Below are 17,130 nucleotides of genomic sequence, written 5' to 3'. Positions count from 1 at the left end.
CATACACACACACGCACACATATACACACACACACACACACACACACACACACACACACACAGTCTGACTGTTTAACTGCCATGGCAACTGGGATGACATCTGAAGGGTTCTGACGGGAATTCGTTTTCATTACTATAATAAGATCATGAGCTTTTGGATTAGAGAAAAATCTAATTCACTCACACGATAAAAAGTAACATTTATGTTTAGTCTGAGCTGTTTTCCTTAAGATTAACTTTAAACTTAATTTTTAAACAGGATTATACACTCATGGCCACTTTATTAGGTACATCTGTACAGTCTAAGGCACCAGTCCTGCCATAAAGAGTACTTTTATGATGCCTCTAATGTTTAGTGTTTGTTAACATTGTCATAGAGTTGTTAATTCAATTATATATTTTAGCACTGGGGGTCATAGTTAGTGATGGGTTGTACTGGACTGCATTATATTCAGAGATGTTTCTAATATTCTTCCCTCCTCATGTATGTAAATAGGCAGGACAAACAAAATTAGGAACACCTCTCAATATAATGTAGTCCAGTACAACACCACCTTTAACTATGACCTCAGTAATAAACGTGTCATTGATTTTACACATTTCCAACAATGTCAACAAAAACTGAACATTATAAACTTTGTAAAGGTAGAATTTATGGCATCCGATCTGTTGTATTGAAATGCAATAGATTGTACAAGTGCACCTAATAAAATACAGGTGTCCCTAACCAACCCAAAATAGTACAAATGCTATTATAGGCCACGTATTTACTATTAGTCGTTCAGATATGTTTTGAGTTTCACTTTGAGCTTTACGTCATTACCCTGATCTCGCAGTAGGTGGGTCTTGATTTGGCTCAGGTTCAATCAAATATCAATTAAACATTTTCAGTTACCATAACTAAATCCCCATCTTGTTTTGCAGATCATGGTATGATGGTAGAGTTACATGATTTGAGATATTATATATTAGCTTATTATATTATAGCTTAAACATTAGCTTTCATATTTCTTGGTTTTACACTTCAACATTTTGGGAAATATGCTTATTCGCATTCTTTCCAAGAGTTAGGTAAGAGGATTGATACCACTCTCGAATCTGTCCGTTCAATATGAAGCTACAGCCACCAGCCGTTCAGCTTAGCTAGACGGGAAACAGGGAGAAGCAGCTGGCTCTGTCTGAAGGCAACACAATCCGCCTACCAACACCTCTAAAAGCACGTTATATCTCGTTTGTTTAATCCATACAAAAACTTAAAGGTAAATAGTCATTTTTACACTTCTTGTTCACGTCTTTGTGCTAAGCTAAGCTAAGCTAACCAGCTGCTAGCTGAAGATTCATATTGAACAGACTGATATGAGAGTGGTATAGATCCTCTTGTATAACTCATTATTAAAATCTATATTATTATTATCAAACTATTCCTTTAATCCTGCATTACAGTTAAGTAATAACGTTTTCTCCATGTATTGTATTTTACTAGCAGAGTGGAATGAACAGTTAAGGCTTTTGTGTGGATGTATAATTTCTCATCCACCCCTTATTTGGATTATTTTAGATAGATGTTTATATGAAAGCACTACCTAAAGTGTTGTCACAGTATCAATATAATGATACTGATATAATTATTGTCCAGCTCTGCCTGTCTGTCTTAGAACCCAATATACATCTGAATGATCTAAAAGACTGTACCTCAAACATAAAGCTAATAAACAGGTGCTATAGAGCTTCAGATTCTTCCGTTGTACAGTTGAGAGACTGATCTAGAGAAGGTCATCTATGCTTACATCCAATATTTTTTTTTTTACTCTTGCTGCAACACTCAAAGCCAAACATCTCTCTCTCACACACCTCATGTAGCAGCTTGGATTTAAATTGGACCTAAAGCAAAAGAACCATGTACGAACAATTGAATCATCCCCCTGCTGGAAGCCAGTTAGAACAGGAAATGAGCTGAGGATTTAAAGCTCAGGTCAGTCTGACCTCGAGCTATATATGGCAGACCTTTACGTTCATTTCTATGAGTCAGAGCACAAGCTGAGGTCTTGGACTGTGACATATCCTGATGATGATTGTTATTATTATGTGACAAAACCACAATTAGTTTCCTATTCATTTGTTATTGTTTCATTTTAGTTACACACACACACAAGATCTACATACTGTATTTCATAGACACAAAATACCTTTACGTCTTCTTCAAGAGTATGTACATTCAAAAGCAAAGGTTTTGTAAAATGCAGAAAACCCTTTTCTTTAATGTACCACTAATCTCTGTCCTTAAATATGTCTCTCCTCAAGTTGACAAATTCACATCACACGACAAGTTTATTAGCATTACCATGAAAATAAGGAACAAAATAATGCTAATTTATTATCACAAGTTAATTGTTTTTGTTCCATACTTAAAATGACAATATTTACATGGGATTCATTGGTTTTGTGTATCACATACAGTTCTGTAACCCGAACAGTACGGACTACTTTTCAGACATTTGCTTCCCCCTGGTGTTCTCTGAGGGAACTGCAGGTTTAACAAATCAAATACTGCAGGCGAATTGTTGTGACTGAAATTCAACTGAGCATGACATGACTTACGTTATCTGATGGGTTTATTTTGTTTCCTTTTATTTTATTTACAATGTTAAAACAGTGCAGCCAAACATAAAATAAATAAAACACTGAGTCATGACAACGAAAAAAAAAAAAATGGGTGGGGGGGGGGTCAGAACAGCAACAGGAGCTAGCTTCATGCAGCTAATACAAGATTGTCCAGCAATACCTAAAAAATAAAACAAGCGGACTCTTCATGCTTTACAGCCACTTCATCGACCCAAATTAGATCCAGAGAAAGTTTGTCTGGCCTTGCCGACATTTTCTGCTCTTCTAGAAATCTTCTCTCCTCTCTTCATGTTGTGTAAGCGTTGGGGGGGATGTTTATTTGTCCACAAGTGTTCAACAGATGCTTTGATTTGCCTTCTGTTCTTTACCAGAAGCTCACAATCTGCTACTTTTACCATAAGGCACTTGTATGCAGTTACAAATGTCAGTACTAATGTACTATCTTACCCTGGCTGGCATGACTGGAGTACATTACCAGGAATAGTGCGACAAGTAGGTTAATATAATCCAACTAAAAAGTCTGAAAACTATTTATACAAAGGTCATGATGTCTCCTGGTGAAATATTTTTACATCTCAGTAAAAAAAATAAAGGTGGTGTTGCTTGAAAATATTCATAATTTAGATGTGTCTACTTCAGTCAATTTGAGACCATGTTTTCACATATAATCCTTCTCCACTGGGAAAGTATATGCCTTTATAAGCCAGGACTTCCATTCAAAACTCAATGTTTGGTTCAGAAATGTATATTCTTTCACTACAAATGGGCAGACCATATTTTAAATGTTGCTTCACTTTTCTGACATATTTGTTTCTCATATGAACAGTGCTATGGCCATCGCTGTCATAAACCGCAATGTGGTTTTCTTGCTCTTATTCAAGTTCACTCATGCAATAAACTAATGATGTACAGCACATTTGACTGACATATTAACAAAAAATGAAAAAGACATTGACACAGAAAAGTCCCCTTTTTTAGAAGGCATTCTTTTCCTTGAATAAGGATATACAAAAAAACACCGGGTGTACTTATTCAGTGGCTCTTTCAGCCGGCCCAGAGCAATCAGCAAGCCCAGACAACAGTGTTCTGCAACATACTGATATCATTTTCCCAATGTTTAACAGTGCTAACTAAATGAAAATCCCAAAACATCATTAATATAAAAAAAGATTTTTTTCATTATCAGTCGTCAGTCTTACAGTAAGGCAAAAAGTAGTCTTTGTCACGGGCAGTGGCTTCTTCATCAGCAATGTCCAGTGTGTCTGTATGCGTCTAATATTACACTGTATATTTGTGCATTCATGCATGTCTTTGAGTTGTGATTTTCTGTCCTCCTTTGTTGTGTCAAAACTGATGGCAGACAGAGAAGTCCATGTGAGCATCGGTGTGAGCTCCTTCTGCAGGCTGTGAAACATATTGAGCAGCTAGACTGATTCTAATATTGTTGCTGGCCTTCAGCATTTACTGTAAAACACTGATATAGATGCACAGTATAAATAGGCTATCCGAGGCCAGCCATCAGCGGGCTACAGCATGGGAGAATATAGATCTAGTCACAGTGTAACGGGCCACCAATATGCAAGTACTGACACAGTACAGTGTGCACAAGATGATCTCGGTCTATGTGCACTTTTTTAGTCCGTTAGTTCCAAAGACAGAATGAGTGCCATACATGGTGATTTGAATTAATTCAGTCAGTCAGTGCTTCAAAGCGAGTTACGAGGTCCCGTCGCTCCAGTGCGTGGCCCATTCCTTTTTATGGACAACTCCGGACTTCTCAGTCTGGAACTGTGGCCGGTCCTCGCGAGGAATCTTCACCGCGTGGTACTGAGGCAATTTGTCTTTGTAGTGGGCCCGTTGGAAGAAGCCACACTGTCAGTGCAGGAAAGAGGAAGGAAAGCAGGAAGGAGTGCAGATAGAGGAAGAAAGGGAGAAAGGGATGGAGGGACAGAAAGGAAGGAAAAAACAAAGAATTAACTGATGTCATATATAAGAATGCGACTGCAAATCATTTGCATTAGTTTTTCCTTATTTCAGTAGATAAGAGGGTCAACTTTCCAATATCATGCCTAGTAAGAGAAGTATAAAATCTAATTTATTGTATTAAAGTCTTCTACTTCATCTCAGAGAGATGAGAAGAAAAAGTGAATATCTGATGACCTTGTGCAGTCAAGGTGACTTTTTAATACAGAAGTACATTCACCCAAAAAGCACATCCACATGCTCTACATTTCTACTTCATCAGCATCAGTCTTAATCAAGTGTCCTTGATTTACACACCAACACACTGCCAAAGTGCCATTAAGACAAATTTCACACATTAATACGAACAAAAAAACCCACTGATATTAATGACAAGTTGATTCTGACACCTGAAAAAGCCAGTCGGTCATGAGTGTTAATAGATTGAAAAGTGCCTGAGAAGCACAATCATGAAAACGACGAATAGTCTTCATAAACTGGTGCCAGAATGAACAAGTGTAGATAATTAAAGTGGGACGTCAACAGCAGAGGCACAACACACAGCACAGCAGGCATCTGAAAGCCCTGAAGGAGAGGTGACTGGATGGTGTTCAGTAGACACAGATTAAAAAGACAAAACAATGCTAAATAAAGGAATCCGTTTTTTAATTAATTTATACAACAAAACAGCACATTTCTGCCATCCATAATCTAATAACAGAAAGCACTGCTGTGGCAAATTGTTTCAGCCAAGTGCCTGATTGGTTGAAGAGACCTTGTAATAATATGAGTAAGCACAGCTGGCATTGATACCATAACTGTAATTGACCGTCTGTTAAACCCCTCCGCCAGAACAGCGATTGAAATCAGTTTAGTAACCGTCACTAGGCACAGCGGGTCCATCAAGCTTCGAGTTCCTCTAAATGTTGAAGTAGTTTCATGTGGCTCTTTGAGGTATTTTAGCCTTTCCAAAACAAAAAAGTCAAAAGCGAAAATGTAAAGAGGTCTAACATTAGCTGCTCTGTTCTCCTTTATTAGATTTGGAAAGTAGGTAATGAAAATACAAACAATAAAGCATAAATCTACCTCTGTTGTGTTTGTCCAAGTGTGTAGGTTCAGTAAAGCAGGCAATCAGAGTTATGTTACCTTATGATGAGAATTTTATCATCATACTTATTAACGTTAACTATCTCTAGACTGCATTGGTGAAACAATGCTGTAACGTCCATTTACATGTACTCTGGGTCATCAACTGGTGAAGATACTAACTTTAGCCCCAGTCTTTTAGCACGATATGTGTGTAGCCGTCAAGCGCACTGTTTAAGGGGTCGTTCCCTCATATAGACTCAAAAGCTGGGAGAGCCACCTATTTTACAAGGTTCTTGTTTTAAAACGAGTCAGCTGGAACATTAAAAACTCATCCGGAGACAGCATTTTCAACCAACGTTAGCTTAATTAGCTAGCTAGCTGGAGCTAATACAATCTGCCAGCGACAGTTGTCATTTTAGCCAGCAAAATGTATGTTCGCCGGCTAGAAATTAAATCAAGGACCCATTGTTTCCAAAATGACAAAGCTTTTGAGCGGTTATCATTGTATCATTGTAAACTGCACATGTGCCGTGCTAAAAACGTGAAGCTTGAAAGGCATAGCAACAGTAACTAAGGGTGGCAGAACTGTCAGTTTGAAGATATTAGTTTGGGGAATTGTGATTTTCAACTATTTAAAAAAAAACTAAGCAATTAGAAATAGGGTTATAAATAAATATATAAATCTGCCACTGTTATCACTGCAAATGTGCCATGCAGTACGAAATGCTTGCTAAGCATAGCAACTGTAACTGGGGGGGCCGACCTTAACAAACAGTCAATTACCCATATATGCTACAATATCACATCTGTGTGTTTTAGTTATTAGGAGTGCCAAAATGTGCTAATATTTCATACTGTAGTGAACACCACCAGCCACACCAGAGTGGGTCGAGGAACAAAGCGATTGTGAGTATTTTTACCACTTGGAGGGAGAGGAGGAGGGGAGAGCAGGCCAGAGTGAAATATTCTTTATAGTTCTGATGCCTGCTTCTCCACCTCCGAGGGTTGGACCCCCAAATGGGCGCGGTAGTACTCCGTCTCATAGTGTCGGCGCCTCTCACTGCGTTTGAAGAACCCACACTGGGCAACAGATCGCCACAGGGAAGTCACGGGGGAAGCAAAACAGGGGGGAAACAATGAGAAATGAAAGGGGATAGAGAGCCCCCCCATGGAATTGAGAGGAGACAAAACAAAAGAAATGACACACAGAAGTACAAAAGAGGAAAGGAACAGATGAGTGAGCTGGAAGGAATAAAATGATTATAGGACAGAACAGAACAAAGCCGAAAGAAATAATTGGACTACCATGAAAAGTGAAAGACAACGCCAGAGTAATAACGGTGAGATAACAGGGATGAAGTCAATGAAACTATAAGGATCTCTTATATATAGGCCATAGAACTGCATATATCAATATTTGCTATTAAAGTGAATCTTAAAGGGGCACAGTTAGTGTTCATGTTAGTATTTAATGACAAAATATTCATTGTTTTGAGACTTAAAACATATGACATGAAGGTGTATAGAGAGTACGAGTACAAATGCAGTTACAGGTAGATATCCTGTGCGTTACCTTCCACAGTATGCAGACCAGTAGAGTCAGCAGCAGGATGCCTGCCAGGATGGCTATGAGGATGATCCACCAGGGGATCGAGTACTGGTCAGCAAGACCCGGCTCAGGATAGATCATCACTGGGACCTGGAGAGGAGGAGATGTTTATCACAGCTGGAGTCAGGCCTCAGTCACACATGACTGTTAAGATAATAGGTGTATTTAATAGGTGCTGCCAATTTATAATATAATTATATAATATAATATAATATAATTTAAAAAAAGTTGAGTTTTACACTAACAGACATCTAGTGAACAAAATTTCATGAGGACACATGAACTGAAGTGTGCTCAGTACCTGTGCAGCAGCGTCCTTGAGGACCAGGTGTTTGATGCTCGACTTCACAGTGATGTTGGCTCTGACCAGCAGCTCCAGAGCACTAACTGCTGGAAACTCCTGAGAGACAGAGAGAGAAACAACAATGAAAACTTGGTATTTAATAGATGATCAGTTACACACACAAACTGTTCAGAATAATACAGTGCTTTGCTGATTCAGATACATTGTTCTGTCAAAATCTAAATCCCAGTCTTTTTTTCTCCCTATAAAGCGTTTTTGTTTTATATAACCCATCACATCATTTAAAACCTGCAAGTACACCTTCACACTTACAGGGAAATGATGTTCTTCTATAACCTGGTCTTGTGTTTGTAGTTTTAGCAAACATATTCCTATCATAACACGCACTAGCACAGAAGAAAAGCACCATCTCAAACCCATTTTATTGGATGCTCAAGGACAAAGCATGTTGGTAGAATATTTCTTGGATCTCCAAGTGAATATTAAACGTTCAGCTGCAGGTGACTTAGTGGTCAAAGCTGACAGCTGTCTGCCCTAACATCAAAGCCTCCAAACATCTTGTGTTAAATCATTCATCATGTAAACGCCCTCGCTGCAGTTATCATTCATTCACTTGCATTAGATCAACGTGAGTGCCAGCAGCAGCTGTAAGGTGCTGATGTAACGATGACAGGATTTTCTTTTACCTCTATGAAACTGCTGTTCCACAGCCTGGCGTGGATCTTCAGGACAGCCTGACCGGAGAAGCTGTGGAGGGGACACTGAAACAGGACACAGCGTGCCGACCCCAAGAGACAATCCTGGAGGACAAAATGACAGCTGAGCACTCTGAACTGGAGACATAAGCAGCTATAAAAGTAGTGTATTTTTTTTTCATTTGTGCATGTATATTTTAGGTGTGTTTACTGGCCTGTATGTGCAGTAGCAGGAAATCAATAAAACATGGATTTGCATTATTCCCTCTTGTTTTCCCTTCTTCTCATTTGTTTCAATCTGCTTCTCTCTCCTCTTGCCTTCTGTCTTCTTACCAGTTTGAGTGACTTGCGTCTCTCTGAAGCTGCCACAGCTGGAGTGGTTCGTCCCACGCTGCCTTTTGTCATCACTTGACCTTCCTCCCCTGGGTGGGAGCGGCGTGTTCGCCCAGCCTGGTGGAATTGAGGCAGAGAACAATCAGTCTCTAAGTGGTTGAAATGTGTTTAATAAACTAAACTGACAGTATAGACGATGAAGCTGTGATTCTTAGGATAAATGAGCTAAGGAAAGGAAGCACTGAAGCGACGTTCCTTAGCATTCAAAGAATTTAACCAGCTCTTATCATGGCTCCTTACCTTTCGCTACCTTTGGGAACCTTCCAGGCCGACAGCACCTTCTGTGGCAGTAAAGGCGGATGCAGAAAATGTGTGTACCACAGTCAAAACTTAACTCTGCTCTACTTACCATGTGATTGACAGGCTGTGGAAGCTCTGCAGGCGAGGAGCTGTGTAGCTTCAGAGGATTCAGGGCCCCTGTTGGGGTGCAGTGTGTGTCTGGGTGACCCTCAAACTTCAAGCTGGCCGGATACAGGAGCCACTTCTCATTGTTCAGCTCGTAAGGCCACATGATGTTGAGGAAGGCCGAGCCGAACGTCTGCAGAGCTTGCCCGGGATTAGCGACCTGACAGACAGAAAATATATATGAAGAAACTGCGATGATTGGCGGTGCTCACTTGTGTCCACATGGTAATCAAAACACACATACAAGGGAAAAGCTTACACACACACACACACACACACACACACACACACACACACACACACACACACACTCGTTCCTCACCACAAACTCAAAATCCACTGGGCTGCCGATGTCCTCCAGACTGGTCATGGCACTCTCTCCCTTCACTGTCCCACTGAAGAACAGCTGGTGAGGACGAGCAAGCCTACAGTAAAACACGATCACATCAGTGGGTCAGACAGCTGCATACACACTCACACAGCTTCATATAGCTTTCTGTACTGCTTAAACTGCCTAGGATTATAGCCTATAGTCTCTCATACCTGCTAGAGAGCAAGATGAATCTTAAACCTTGAAGTCTTTACTTACACAGCTGCTCTCTGATGGGCCAGTCATCACAAAGTCATGCATGCACATCGTTAAATCGTTATAAACTTTATTTTAAATTCCTGACGAGATCCCAAAGTTTCCAAAGATACTAAATATCTCAGGCCAAATTTGATGTATAAAATGATCCACGCGATATCTATGATATCTCAGTATGTGACACTTTCAGGCAGCATGGAATAACATGATCAAACTTAAAGCTAAAGGGAAAATGTGTATTTTAAGGGTTTAAGTGAACTAAGATAATGCAGGCTTTCTCAGCCACAGACAGTTTTAAATATTGGTGAAGAAACGGTGAAGAGTTCACTCACCCACTGACAGACAGAGGGAGCTCTATCACAACTTTAGCAAAAGCTGTGACCGGTGCCAGGTTGGGCTGCTCACTGATACTGAGGACAAAACCATGAACAAACACTTCGATCAAAAGGATTATTTGGTCTCAACAAGTCAAGTTAAGTCAACTGCAATCAAATAATCAAAGGCTGGACGTGAGTGGAACAAGAAGTGAGTCCATCATGGGGTCGTTTGACTTTTCGATGTCAGAAAAAAAAATGTAGAGGGCTTACGTTGTCAGTAAGAGATCTGCTGTCAGCTCAGTGGTCTCGATTGTGATGTTAGATGTGCTCAAGTTTATGGAGAATTTCAGCTGAAAGCAACAAATGAATTGATATTTCAGACATAATAATTGGTGAAAAGGTATGGCATGAAAAGTATGTGAATTATTTAAAAAATATATTTTTCTTTTATGGCAACAAGCTGCATCTTTTAATCCTGACAGCCCTCCGAGCTTTGACTGAATTCACATTGTTTCCTTACCTTCGTGTTTCGTTTCACAGGGTTTCCCAGCTCACATTCAACTTGGGAGCCATTCTGATTTGCCTGGCATCTCATCTACAGTCAGTCAGGACATCAAACAAACACTATCAGCAAAAACAGGAATCCAAACACACGTTTCTAGTATAAGAATCCACCTCTACAAGACTTGTACCTGTGGTGGGATCCTGGAGCCGGCATACGACAGAGTGTCTGGAAGGGAGACAAGCAGCTGAGCAGCGTGGGCGTCATCTCCGTCCTCCTCAGGGTCCAGGGGGTCAGAGGGCATGTTGGTGACGGTGATCTCCAGCACCACCAGCCGCTGTTCTGACAGGGAGAACACCTGCACATCATCCTCATCTCTACACGAAGCGAAAGAAGACAGATGAGGGGGGAATTGAGATGGAAAACACACATTTACAGTTGTCAAGAAAATACTCAACAAATTACGTATTATTGCTTTAGTTTTTAATAATAATAATGAATGGAGTCTGATTATTGAAGATGTTGTTAGATAACTAACTTCACATGATTTTATTCTACAAGACATGATATAAACCCACGATATATAAACAGCCAAAAGTTCTTTTCACAACTTGGCAGCCTAAAAGTTGTTATGAAGGCTTATAACTGATCCAGTAAATGATTCATCAAGCACTGATACATCCATCAGTATCAGCTTCTAAACCCTTTAGAGAGGTAACCTTACTATCAGCTGATCAATTAAGAAATTAAGAATCAAGTGAATGTTGAAAAATAAAACTCCATACAGATATTAAAATATTACGTTTTCATGGTTAACATTCGTATGCACACACACACACATAATTGTTTGTGTTGGGGGTATACGTTGCTAGGCGACAGTTTGCATCATAAAGACCACCAGCTCAGATACCAACTTTGGCAGAGGGGTGAAGAGGTCGGAGGTCAGAGGTCGTGTTCCAAACTGGTAGCTCAGCTTCAAGTTGCTCTGGCAGATTTTGTCATATCCGCATCCTTCTCGCAGGAAGTTCACCTTCAGACGGAAAACACATGATACATCTACTTTCAGGTTTTTAGTGCAAGATTCAATGAGGCAGCATGGTAAATGCTGAAATGTGTTAATTTTGGAAAAAGGCTTTGACTGCATTTAGTGCTAAAAGAATTACTCAATTCATCGATTAGTCGATCAACTGACAATCAATCAGCAACTGAGTTATATTTCAAGCAAAAGTGTCAAAAAATCACTAGTTGCAGCTTCTCAAATGGTCTTCTTCGTATTATTCGTATATTAAGTTGAATTTCTTTGGGTTTTTGACTGTTGGTCAGACAAATCAAGAAATTTGAAGGCGTTGCTTTGAGGAATTGTAACAGGCATTTTTCTCTATTTTATGACATATTATAGATTAAACGATTAATCAAGTAATCAAGTTAATAATCAACAGATTAATCATTAATGTTGTTACAGCCCTAATTGCATCAGAGGGAGGAAAAACTGCATGAGGTTAAAAACGATGGATGCAGCCAGTGGATGTGTGTGTGTGAGAGAAGGTAAGACGGTGAATCAGCAAAAGGCTCCAGGAAAGGATGCTGACTCAAAAACTGACTCAGTTTATTGTGATTTATGTGTGTCAAGGATCTTCACTGCAGCAGTATTGTATTTAACTGAGGTGCATGTAAAGTAACAACTTTTAATCAACAGAATCAAGCCAAGCAATCCAGTCTGAATCCCCGTATTTTTTCAAAAACCTAATTTAGCACGTTTATCCATGCTTTTGTTGTTACCCCAAATCATGTTTTTCAGCTAGATATGCTTTATGTGTGTATGGATGTCTTTCACTAGCCTTGACAAGCCCAAACTTCTGCAGAAAGAATCTGTTGACGGGAAGTGTCTCATAAAGCTCGACTTGTTTATGCGGTAATCTGCGGGCAAGTGTAGCCCGTTAAAATTAATCCCGACCATAAAATACTTAAGCATCCTTTTCGTTACACACCTCAGAGTGCAGCGTGTTAGAGGGGGAAACACTCAGCACAGGCGCCAGCTTCTCCAGCCTCTTGGCACCTGAGTGTCTGCGTGGTGGCACAGGCTTGATAGTGTGGGTTATCGCCAGCGAGATGGGACGCAGTTTGTCCCGGATGTTCTCCTGCGTGGACAGAGATTATAAAAAAGATTAATTGTCAACAAAAGATTTGGTCAAAGAGTTTGTTTATGGGGCAAAAGAGTGGGGATTTTGGATTTTTGCAGCATTTTGACTCGTATATGTCAAAATATTGAATGAAAAGTAAACTCTTCAATGCCCTGAAACTCTACAAAAGGTAGATTGTCAATAAACACATTATATACCTTTACTCTGTTCAAGTATTATCATTTTCATCCATCTTTTGCTACCAGAGTAAAATAAAAGACAAAAACCAAGACCAAGAACCACCAATCATTGTTTACAAACTGAATCAGACAACTCTTTATGATTTTAACAGCACAATAAGAAACTACAGTTGGTGTTTCTGATCTGGACAACATGAACAGATCTAAGTTACTGACATGGAGCTGGAAGACAGCAGTGGCGCACGCAGGGTGGCGCTGCCAATGCAGCTCCACTTCCTCTGTCTGAGTGTACTCCGGCTCCAGGGAGCTGCGACCCAGGAAATTAACACGGTGCGGGAGGCCCAACTTCCTGCGGTCGGTGTCGGCTTCAAAGAGCACCACCAGGGCTTGAGGGGAGTAAAACGAGTGCGATGCATGAAGAGAGATGGATTGAAAAAAAGAAAATGTCAGGACACACACTGAGAGCATTTAAAGAGCCCACCAGGGACAGAACATATATGAAACCTCCATCTGAGGGAATACAGTATTACACAGCTGTGATTTAATCAAAATAAAGTCTAACGTTACGCCACAGATAAGGTTACTTTCCACTGTAAATAGAAATGACTCCTGTCACTAAGGGGGTGATCTGAAGTCCCACATGAGAGAAGAACAAAAATGGGTGTGACTTACTAATGTGTGGTGTGTAGTGTTCTGGGTGGGCTACGAAGATGAAGCAGGCTTTGACCTCCATGCTAAAAAAGGCAGACGGTGAAAGAGTGAAAAACATTATATGTGTTACAGTTTTTACAACTACAACAGTATTATAGATTGAGATCACACATTATTTTGACAAAAAACAACAAAAACATTAGCAGCTAGTTATGTTTTTTAAATTTGGGTTCAGTTCAGTTATCCTGGATGTTTGTCACATTATCAGTTCTCACCAGACTCCTTCTCTGCCCTTGCAGTTGTGCTGCTCCAGATCAATGTATTGAGGGTCGATAGATATATCTCTGATCACATGGATGACTGGGCGAGACCTTGGGGACACACAAGAACACAAAGAGATGTGTAGGCAGAACAAATCATGACTAAAACATGGTTAAAATGGATTATAAACATGCAAGATTTATGATAAAACTTGAATTTCATTCATTCCAACAATAAAAATTGAATTTAGAGTTGCAGAGCTAGAAATCGGGCCTTTATGTTTCCTGTCAAATGCACATTGTTATCAAATTTGAGTTTAAGTTTTTAAATAAATCTTTTCTCACCTGAAGAGAACCACTGAGTCATTAAGAGAGCCCACTGCAATATCTGGGTACTGGTTATTATCAATATCCAAACCCCCTGAGATGGAGTATCCAAAACGTCTCACATCAAAGTCACGACCATCAAGCACCTGATGGGATAAGAAACACTGATCAGTCATCATTCACTCAGACAGCCACTCTTGTATTCTTATTCCTTTGGTCTATTCAGTTTTATTCTTCCTTTCATCTTTCCTTCCTTCTGTTCGCTCAATCATGAACTGTTATTGGAAACTTATGACTCACCTGAGCAGGTTTTGTTTCAATTCCAGCATCTGAGCCTCTGTAGATGAAAACTTTGCCATCTCCATCAAATGGTGCCCCCACAGCAATATCTAAACACATACAGAAACAGTTTTGACTGTGAAACATTCAATTAAAGTATACATTTAAATAGAAATTAAAACAGAAAACACAGCATGATGAGGACAAGTGGAAAGATAAGATGAGCCTTGAGGTCATGGCTTTGCCTGGCACTGATAAGCTGCGTGAAAAGCCATTGTTCTCACCTCCGTATCCGTCCTGGTCCAGATCTCCGATGTTGCTGACCGTCATTCCAAACATGGAGTCATAGGTCCCGTTGAGACGGATGGGCCGAGCCTGGTCGTCCCAGTGACCGAAGGGGTTTAGGTAAACATACACAGCTCCACCAATCTCTGCCTTACGGTCAAAAAAATTAGGAGCTCCAACAATCAGATCTGTCCAGCTGGCGAAACAGAGAATTAAAATGAATAATATAATTTTTTATAAAACATTTAACTGAGTTTTGGGAGCTCCTAGAACTTATTATCCATTTACATATTTTTAAACCCACCCTGTCTCATCTACAGTCACCCAAAGTGGTAAAATGCAACTAGTTTACTCATGTACTATTTTGAGGTACTTCATGCTACTTTATACATCTGCTCTACTACATTTGAGAGGGAAATATTGTACTTTTCCCTCCACTACTTTTATTTCACAGCTATGGTTACTAGTTATTTTTTGGATTTTACATGTGAAATATGTGATCAACTTATAAAATATGATCCACTGTCATAGATTAAACTACCCACAATTATACAAAGCAGTAAAATGAGCTCCAACTCAGCCGGCAACAGTTAAGTTCTGTAATAACTTCATTCATCCATAATAATTCACACTGGCAGGGCCCGCTCTGCCTAACAAGTGCTTATGACACTTTAAGTACATTTTGCTGAAAACACTTTTACTTAAGTAGAATTGTGAATGCAGAACTTTTACTTGTAAATGAGTATTTTTATATTGTGGTATTTCTACTTTTACTTCAATATGTAAATTATCTGAATGCTACTTCCACCACTGGTCTCCCCTTATCTATGTTATGATGATCATCCACATTGACTTCTCATCCGGCATTTCCTCACCCGTCCCTGTTTAGATCCGTTGTAGCCACTGAGTACCCAAACGAGGACGCAAGCTCCTCCCCCCAGAAAATGTGCTGTGGTACCAGCCGGTACACGTTGTCCTTCCTCAGCAGCACCACTGCCCCCGTGTGATTGGCCCTAGGTGCACCCGCCACGAAGGTCAGCTCCCCGAGGTTCATTATCCCCATGGCCGAGTCCACAGAAAACCCTGGAACAGGAAGAAGAAGATGGGGGGGGGGAGGAGGAGGAAAGGGTCAGGGGTTAGTATTGACCGTGGGGCTCAGAGGCTCATCTCCTCTCAGTGTAGCTTGTTCCGCTCATCTTCTTACTAATGAAATGTGTGCCTTAAGTGACTATTGATTTTATGCCAAACTCATGATGGGTGTAAATGTCCCGTGTGCTGTGTTCGCTTGTGGAAGGCTGCTGGAGGCTGGTGAATGGTTGTGTGTCCACTGGTAAGAGCAAAAAAAAAAATGGTTGTGACATTAACAGAAGGAGATGTATGAGGTTTCGCCCAACGTCTCATGAGATTCATGATGCCGCTGCTCTGTATCAGTTGCCTCAAGCAAAGGCAGTATGTAAACATAGTGGGTGGACGTTAATCAGATTTATAACCTAAAGCAACTCCTCTTTTGTGTGAGTGTGTGCGTCTATGTGTGTGTGTGTAAAGGAATGTGAGGATGCATATAAATCAGGTAGAGCAAAGGAGTGAACAAGTGTGCGTGTGTGTGTGTGTTTGCTTCATAACCAGATTGTGTTGACATTTTCTTATCAAGCTGTGAAAAATAACACATCATATCAAATATTTCACCTGAACAGAAGCAACCGCATGCATTTGCTTCACCAGTTTAAAAACATGCAGGGGGTGTGAAAAGGGAGGATAATCTGTGAAGACATGGGGTGGGGGAGGGGGGTCATTTGTTAGACCTGAATAAACATGCAGAGGGAGACAAACAGTGGGCAGCTCCAGGGTGGCAGGTGTGGAATGCAACAGTCTGAATCGCAGGTCCAGTAAAAACCAACGGATGGAGACAAAGGTGCTACTTTTTCCACACAGGGTGGCTTTTAACACACAGGCTTGCTCCAAGGTCGTCTCTTTAAAACTAAATGGGGAATGGAAGCTTAAAGCTGCAAAAGGCTTTTAAAGGGGCCCTCATTCTCTCTACTAGTCTTTGCACTATATGTTGCATATTACTGTGATATTGCACAGTACACTTTTTGTGTATATATGGTTATACTGCATATATACATAACATCATATCTTCAAATATGTAAACATAACTTTGATTTCTTCCTTCAGCGCTACTTTTTATATTCTATTTTATCGTGGAGGGGCTACAACTGCATTTCACTGTGGAATCCTGTATTCTTGCTGACCCTTACTGTTTGGTTTCACTTGTGTGTTTTCTATATGTAACAAATTGCAGGAACAGACCGTATTTTCTCACATTTGTTTTTTCTGAGAATGACAACTTGGACAACTCCTACTCTTGTTCCACTTGGATGTGGCATCAGGCCTCCAGAAAACCTGGCTTTGACATAACAGTCCATTTAACACCCTGCAATAAAGGGATTCATTCTGTTCTCAATAACAAGATTTGATTTGGCCTTGAGGTAAAAAGGACATATGCTTCTATTCAGCAAGACAC

General features: G+C 40.2%; 1 protein-coding gene across 1 annotated transcript in view; it reads right to left on the bottom strand.

Annotated features, from left to right (window-relative positions):
* Positions 1 to 4,338: 4,338 nt before the first annotated feature.
* itga7 (integrin, alpha 7) overlaps positions 4,339 to 17,130 on the bottom strand; it is a 33,017-nt gene continuing 20,225 nt past the window's right edge. Inside the window, exons 7-26 of the mRNA XM_070902068.1 lie at positions 15,482 to 15,689; positions 14,606 to 14,802; positions 14,343 to 14,431; positions 14,061 to 14,188; positions 13,731 to 13,826; positions 13,477 to 13,538; positions 13,021 to 13,190; positions 12,473 to 12,622; positions 11,399 to 11,514; positions 10,675 to 10,861; positions 10,503 to 10,577; positions 10,253 to 10,332; positions 9,998 to 10,075; positions 9,402 to 9,504; positions 9,024 to 9,239; positions 8,615 to 8,731; positions 8,273 to 8,386; positions 7,584 to 7,682; positions 7,247 to 7,372; positions 4,339 to 4,494 (exon numbers count right to left, since the gene is read on the bottom strand). Coding sequence (XP_070758169.1) covers positions 4,339 to 4,494; positions 7,247 to 7,372; positions 7,584 to 7,682; positions 8,273 to 8,386; positions 8,615 to 8,731; positions 9,024 to 9,239; positions 9,402 to 9,504; positions 9,998 to 10,075; positions 10,253 to 10,332; positions 10,503 to 10,577; positions 10,675 to 10,861; positions 11,399 to 11,514; positions 12,473 to 12,622; positions 13,021 to 13,190; positions 13,477 to 13,538; positions 13,731 to 13,826; positions 14,061 to 14,188; positions 14,343 to 14,431; positions 14,606 to 14,802; positions 15,482 to 15,689 — 2,567 coding nt within the window. The remainder of the gene's footprint in view (positions 4,495 to 7,246; positions 7,373 to 7,583; positions 7,683 to 8,272; positions 8,387 to 8,614; positions 8,732 to 9,023; positions 9,240 to 9,401; positions 9,505 to 9,997; positions 10,076 to 10,252; positions 10,333 to 10,502; positions 10,578 to 10,674; positions 10,862 to 11,398; positions 11,515 to 12,472; positions 12,623 to 13,020; positions 13,191 to 13,476; positions 13,539 to 13,730; positions 13,827 to 14,060; positions 14,189 to 14,342; positions 14,432 to 14,605; positions 14,803 to 15,481; positions 15,690 to 17,130) is intronic.

Source organism: Enoplosus armatus, chromosome 3, assembly GCF_043641665.1.
Source record: "Enoplosus armatus isolate fEnoArm2 chromosome 3, fEnoArm2.hap1, whole genome shotgun sequence".
Lineage (NCBI taxonomy): Eukaryota > Metazoa > Chordata > Actinopteri > Centrarchiformes > Enoplosidae > Enoplosus > Enoplosus armatus.
This window is presented reverse-complemented; position numbering and strand designations above follow the sequence as displayed.